At 47.3% G+C, this 7,500-nt stretch overlaps 1 protein-coding gene across 1 annotated transcript in view; it reads right to left on the reverse strand.

Moving 5' to 3' along the window:
* The window catches only part of syt1a (synaptotagmin Ia), a gene marked incomplete at its 3' end in the record, with an annotated part of 54,346 nt that overhangs the window by 42,146 nt on the left and 4,700 nt on the right, over positions 1-7,500 (reverse strand). Inside the window, exon 2 of the mRNA XM_080537760.1 lies at positions 990-1,162. Coding sequence (XP_080393886.1) covers positions 990-1,162 — 173 coding nt within the window. The remainder of the gene's footprint in view (positions 1-989; positions 1,163-7,500) is intronic.

Consider the following 7,500-nt stretch of genomic DNA (forward strand, 5'->3'; position numbering starts at 1 on the left):
CAGCAGTGTTACGGCCTTGCAACTCTGTCTTACAAAGGTTCCCCTCCCCCCCCTCCCCCCCCTCCCCCTCACTGGGAACAGTCCGACACTTGTGAATTCAATGTCCCTGATCCATGACGGAGTGGCGTTGGTGTGGACAGACTGCAAATTAAACCGACTTTGTCAATTATTCTGTCGTAGGGTCGGGGGTGGGGGTACTGAGAACCCCCATTAATGCAATTAGTATTATAGTTAGTATCCTAACTGGGGTTAAAGTGTCTGTGCTCCATATCATCTGTATGTGTGTGTGTGCTTTTGAAAAGGGAGGGCTGTATTAATTCCCTCCCCTCGCTTGTAATTAGCTAACGTCATTTCTCTGGGTTGATACCACTTTATTACACAGAATACCATATTGAGCGCTCTAGAAAAAAGGGGCTTGTTCTTTACATGAATAAAAAAAGAAACTAAGAGGAATAGAAAGAAAGAAAGACAGAAAGAAAGAGAGATAGATTAAATACTCTCTCTGAGGTGATTTTAAAGTCCTGTAATCAGAGTGAATGAAGTGTCTCTCAGAGACAACAAGGTCAACAGAAGTGGTGTGTACTGTACTGTTACTGTCAGTCCTCTAGTCTTCATGTGAGGATGTTCTTCAGTGCCTACGTGTACATGTTGTTATTATGTGTTAATACTGGTTAATACTGTATGCCAGGTGTGTGTAGGAGTCAGTGGATGCAATACATGTTAGGCTACGTGATCAGTTAGTGTCGTACAATACAGTCAGATATGGTCATCACACATTATTGCACAGGATTGTCTTGTTACTAATTACAGAGTTTGAAACGTTTGGTTATTCTTCTAACTTAAAGCACAATGTAGTGCACACTATGAATACTGTATCATGCGGTTCATTCACTTAACGATACACATTATGAATCACTACTGTTGACTAGCAGACTAGTAAACCCTGAGGACAGGTGAGGGTCAGGGCGGCAGTAGTACAAAGTCTTTACCTCGGTTTTGGCCCCGTCGGTGACGTCCATCATGTTGATGGCGTTCTTGCCCTTGTCTTTGCCCTTCTTCTTGTTCTTCTTCTTGAATATCCACTTTTTGCAGACGCAGAAGCAGCAGGTGAGGACCAGGATGACGGCCACGAAGGCGATGGACACGATGGCCCATGACGGCACTGCAGAGAGACGGAGGGACGGAGGTTATGAGACGACCACATAGGAGGTTATGAGACACTGCAGAGGGACGGAGGTGATGAGACGACCAAACTCCACAGAGGTTATGAGAAAACCACAACCTCCACAGTGGTTATGAGACGACCACAAACTCCACAGTGGGTCATTACTGACCCTCTCTCCCTCTCCACCCAGAACATTACTGACCCTCTCTCCCTCTCCACCCAGAACATTACTGACCCTCTCTCCCTCTCTCCCCACCCAGGCCAACAGACTGACCAGAAAACGGTCTGGTCACTGATCCCCGACCTGTCTAATAAGTCTGATTATCTAATGAGTCTGATTATCTAATGAGTCTGATTAGGGAACTAGACGGCCCTCCTCTTTCCGAAGAGAGCGGACGCAGCGGAACCCGTGGAGGATCGGCAGAGGCGAGGGCTCGGATCGATGGATCAATGGATCAATGGCGGCGGAGCGATCTATAGTCTCTATAGTCTCGACATGGAGTCTTAACGATCGCCCCCTGGAACAGAGACGTTGGCGGTAGCAGAACGCACCCTCAGACAGTTTAGTGGAAATAACAGATGTTGGCATTTTCCACTTGCCTTGTTTAAACAAAAGATTTTCAGTCAACTGACACTTTCACGCCAATCACACCGGCTCGCAGGACTCGTTCGGTCGGCGAGTGTAGCCGCAATTTGCAGGAGCCTGTCGGAGTGTTATTAACTGTACCGTGACTGTGACGAGTCAATGATGCACAGACACTGATCATGTTCGGTGGGGTTTGGACACTCCTCTCGACTGTGATCTTGTTCACACTTTCTTTTTCAAAGTTCACCTCAGGCTACACGGTTTAGCGGCTCTTCTTTTCGGTGACTTTTGGTCGTTCTTTGAGTTGCTAATAGACGTTAGCTACTCTGGTGTAAAGAGCACTGAAACTGGAGGAACTGAAACTGAGGACCACCCAAGTTCAATGGAATAAATTAAATATGTATTTTGTCTCAGGCAGGCAGACAGACAGACAGACAGACAGACAGACAGGCAGGCAGACAGACAGGCAGACAGAGAGACACCCATCTCAACCACAGAGTCAAGCAGTACCCACCAACACACGCACACATACACAGACACACACACACACACACACACACACACACACACACACACACACACACACACACACACACACACACATGCGCGCAGGCAGACAGGCAGACAGACAGACAGGCAGGCAGACAGACAGACAGACAGACAGGCAGGCAGGCAGGCAGGCAGACAGACATGTTGTTAGGGTATCAGAGGGAGGGTAGAGTACCCGGCAGATGTGCTGGAAATAATTACTGTTATATATATTATAGTAATTATTATAGTATAATAGTATAGTATAGTAATAGTATACTGTTATAGTATAATAGTAAATCACACTGTTGTCTTTCTGACTCTTCTGTCCTACAGAGGCTAGTAGTGATATCTACAGTAACATCTACAGACACTAGTAGTGATATCTACAGTCACATCTACAGAGGCTAGTAGTGATATCTACAGTAACATCTACAGACACTAGTAGTGATATCTACAGTAACATCTACAGACACTAGTAGTGATATCTACAGTAACATCTACAGACACTAGTAGTGATATCTACAGTAACATCTACAGACACTAGTAGTGATATCTACAGTAACATCTACAGACACTAGTAGTGATATCTACAGTCACATCTACAGAGGCTAGTAGTGATATCTACAGTCACATCTACAGAGGCTAGTAGTGATATCTACAGTCACATCTACAGAGACTAGTAGTGATATCTACAGTCACATCTACAGACACTAGTAGTGATATCTACAGTCACATCTACAGAGGCTAGTAGTGATATCTACAGTCACATCTACAGAGAGTAGTAGTGATATATACAGTAACATCTACAGACACTAGTAGTGATATCTACAGTCACATCTACAGACACTAGTAGTGATATCTACAGTAACATCTACAGACACTAGTAGTGATATCTACAGTCACATCTACAGACACTAGTAGTGATATCTACAGTCACATCTACAGACACTAGTAGTGATATCTACAGTCATATCTACAGACACTAGTAGTGATATCTACAGTCACATCTACAGACACTAGTAGTGATATCTACAGTCATATCTACAGACACTAGTAGTGACATCTACAGTAACATCTACAGACTCTAGTAGTGATATCTACAGTAACATCTACAGACACTAGTAGTGATATCTACAGTCACATCTACAGGGCAGTAGGAAGATGATCAGAAGCAGCAGTATATGACTGTGTTTCTCCCCAGGGCCTTCAGCTCCGCAGCACTGTTGCGTTTCTCTCACCGTGGTCTGGGGAAGGGGGGGGGGGGGGGGGATGAGAGAAAGAATCAATGCGCTGTTGACAAAATCGATAAGCACTCTCCTCCAAGGAAAAACAGTGAGTGATGCTCTAAAATAACTTTGGGATCCGCAGCTTCGGCCTCGCCTCAGTGGCGTGGTAATGGAGGGGACACGCCCCATGATGCACTCCATTTTGAATTCGCCATCTTTGCCATCTCCCTAAAAATGTAAGAAAACGATGTGACAGTTGTGATCTCGTTGCTCTTACACAAACACAAACACGCCTGTCAAGTTCACCAGGAACACGTCTCAATCCTCATTCAACCAACGCTTCTCCAGCCTGACTTTCTAACTGTCATCTCTCACTCAAACAGAGATGAGGACAGAGATCTGGATCATATATGTCAGAGTGATGAAGAGAGACAGTGATGAAGAGAGTGATGAAGAGAGTGATGAGGCACGAGGCAAGGGCGATCGCAAAATGTGAGAGATTATCCAGCGTGAAGATTTGGGGATTCGTGTATACCCGGCATAACAGTGACATCATTACTCCTTCACACTGAAACACACCAACAGAGGCCTGCCTGTAACTGTACTGTATGATACCACACCACCACCCTGCCTGGTCAGTGTAGACAGACTGTACTGTATGATACCTCACCACACCACCCCTCCCCGACTCCATCTCCTCTAACATCCTCGGCCGACCCTCAAGTAACAGATTTAGAGCTGAAGAAAAAAACAGCGCTCTGTTCCTCAGCGGTCTGAGACAGAGGCAGCGGCGGTCTGAGACAGATACCGCTGGGACAGAAGCCTCGTGTAGAAGGCTCCCGTGTCTGACTGGCCTTTTATACACCTACAGGCCAGGGGAACATGTTTATACCTCCTACAGGAGAACATGTTTATACCTCCTACAGAGGAACATGTTTATACCTCCTACAGACCAGAGAACATGTTTATACCTCCTACAGAGGAACATGTTTATACCTCCTACAGAGGAACATGTTTATACCTCCTACAGAGGAACATGTTTATACCTCCTACAGAGGAACATGTTTATACCTCCTACAGGAGAACATGTTTATACCTCCTACAGGAGAACATGTGTATACCTCCTACAGGAGAACATGTTTATACCTCCTACAGAGGAACATGTGTTAGTGGAAGTGTTGGACAAGTGGCCTGGTTGGATTTCAGAGCTGAAAGCCGGGATGATAAGCAGCAGCCATCCACGCTGGAGGAACCGCAAAGCTGTGACATTTTTTCGAATCAAAGGCAGGATTACAACCACAAATACATGTAACGCAATGACACAGCATGAGTGTAAATAAATGGGAAGATATATAACAGTTAAAATTTGGGATTATTTTTCATGATGACGACTGCACTGCAATCTGATCCAATTTTGCTCCACAAAATATCCTCTTTCATAATGGTTTTCCCATCCTCCTCTGGCTATTTCCAACGTATAAGCGCCAACAATACACTATTCCAACAATAGGGCCTACCTTGCCTGCTACTGTGAAATCAGATGTAATAACCCAGACCTTATCTGTTCCATCAGCCACGTGTCTTATAATGAAAGGCACTTTTGTGTTTCTTAATTACAAGGACCTAAGCCCCAGAAAGGAATAGAAGCATCCCCTAATTAAGGGCATTGTGTAAGTGTCTATCCTCTCTTGAGAGCATGCTGCCAGCATGTGCACGGCACTTCAGTTTGAAGAAGAGTTTATCTCTAGTTCCGCCACACACACACACAACACTGAGGGGAAAATTGACTTTCTCTAGCGGAGGTGCGAGGCGATGAAATCTGTGTTCACAGCTTGTGAGGTGCCCGAATCACACGATATCTGCTCCGTAGTCAGAACCCACCCGGCAGCAGCACGCGCCCGAGCGCATCGCCATACAATGAGACACCAACTTGGCGTTGGTGCTGAATATCAACCAGACTGATAAAGTCTGCCTCGTCTTCCTCCTGCTGGTTTCAAGGACACAGCACGGTCCTTTGGCTCTCTCTCCCTCTGTCTCTGTCTCTCTCTCTCTCTGTCTCTCCCTCTCTCTCTCTCTCTCCCTCTCTTTCTGTCTCTGTCTCTGTCTCTGTCTGTCTCTCTCTCCCTCTCTCTCTCTCTCTCCCTCTCTCTCTCCCTCTCTCTCTCTCTCTCTCTCTCTCTGTCTCTCTCTCTCTCCCGCCGAACAGGGGAGCTTTGCTCTGAAACTGTCTCCAGCTCCAGTCCTCGCCTGTGTGCTTTGTTATGAACAGAGTCTATCTGATAACAAGCTACAATGTGGACAGGTGAGATATGAAAGGCGAGGGTATCAGACAGGATTTATTGTCTGTTCAGGGTAGAAGAGGCAATATATATATATGACATCGCTCTCACAAATCTGTCATCTATCATCTTCTGACTGAGCTTGATTATTGGTAGCGGTACTAAACACCATTCTCCAATCTTGGTCTGCAGTATCCAACACTAATGTTGTCCATTAAAGTTTAATGTGGGATAAACCGGTGTTCAGCAGATAATTTCTGGAATGTGTGTGTTTGTGTGTGTGTGTGTGTGGTGTGGGGGTAGGTGGGGTGAGGTGCTTTTTGGCCACTTTTGCCCTATGACTCACAGTGCCACAGTGCCACATAATCAGGTGTTCTTTTGTGTTTCATTCTTTTAGAAGATGCAGTTTCCCTTCTACACGTCCTCGCGGTCAAATTTGTGAGACAGAAATGAAGACGAGGAATCTCATTATTCTGTTTTTCTGGCCGCCAGACTTTCAAACACAATGTGAATGTCTGTGGCCCGAGGGCAGAGGGAGGCTGAGCCGGTTAGCCACGGCGGGGAAGGTTGACAGGAACATAATCACTCACTTGGGCTTTGCTGCAGGGGACAGAGGGAGCCCCATGCTTGTTAACAGACTACCCACGGGTCCCAGGAGTAGATATGCATCTCCTTACAGCTTACCTCTGCAGTCTGCACAGACACGGGAGAAACAAGGCACACAGGGAAGGTGGAGGGCGGGGTACGGGGTGGATCACACCGCCAACACCAACTAATATATTGTGACAGAACCCTGTTGGTCAATTAACCTCGACGTTACATCTTGTTATGCCAGGGAGAGCAGGGAGAGCAAGCACCCCATCCTTGCCCTTTTCACACTGCGAGTCTCTAAACACTGAGCAGCAACAACAACAGCGGGAAGCAATTCCAAACTCTCTGTAAGAGTGGACGCACTGCAGTCAGGGGTCAATAAACACCGTCTCCTCAAACCACTAGATGTCAAACAAACACTGGCATTTGTAAGCAAAGGTTTATGTCAAACAAAGGTGGGAAGCCAAAGCTAGATTTGAGGATAAACCCTCATATTTAAATGTTAGCGGTGAAAGGGGCTACTGAGGGGGGGGGTGCAGGGTGGGTGTAGGCCCAGGGGACTGGACATCTCTGACTGTTTGTTTGTCTTCACTAATTGCAGGCAGAGGGGGCGGTGATGAAGGGCGACCCCCTCCTGTGTCCGAGTCAATGGACTCCGGATACTGGCTCAGGCGGGGAGGGAGGGGGGCGATGATAGAGAGGGCAGGAGGAGGGGGGGCGATGATAGAGAGGGCAGGAGGGGGGCGGGGGGGCTCTCTCTTATGGCTGCGCCTCCCGTCTGTCAGCTGCTGGCTCTGTGTGGAGCTGGCTCCGTCTCCTCATCCCCTCCTGCTGCCTCTTAGCGGGACTCTCACTCAGGCCAAGGGCAGGGGGCGGAGCCAGGACAGCAGGGGGAGGAGTCAGGACAGCAGAGGAGAGGAGAGAGAGGAGAGGAGAGGAGAGAGAGGAGAGGAGATAGAGGAGAGGAGAGGAGAGAGAGGAGAGGAGAGAGAGAGAGAGAGAGGAGAGGAGAGAGAGGAGAGGAGAGGAGAGGAGAGGAGAGGAGAGAGAGGAGAGAGAGGAGAGGAGAGAGAGGAGAGGAGAGGAGAGGAGAGGAGAGAGAGGAGAGGAGAGGAGAGGAGA

This window comes from Nansenia antarctica, assembly GCF_963989245.1.
Source record: "Nansenia antarctica genome assembly, chromosome: 8".
In the NCBI taxonomy this organism is placed as follows: domain Eukaryota; kingdom Metazoa; phylum Chordata; class Actinopteri; order Argentiniformes; family Microstomatidae; genus Nansenia; species Nansenia antarctica.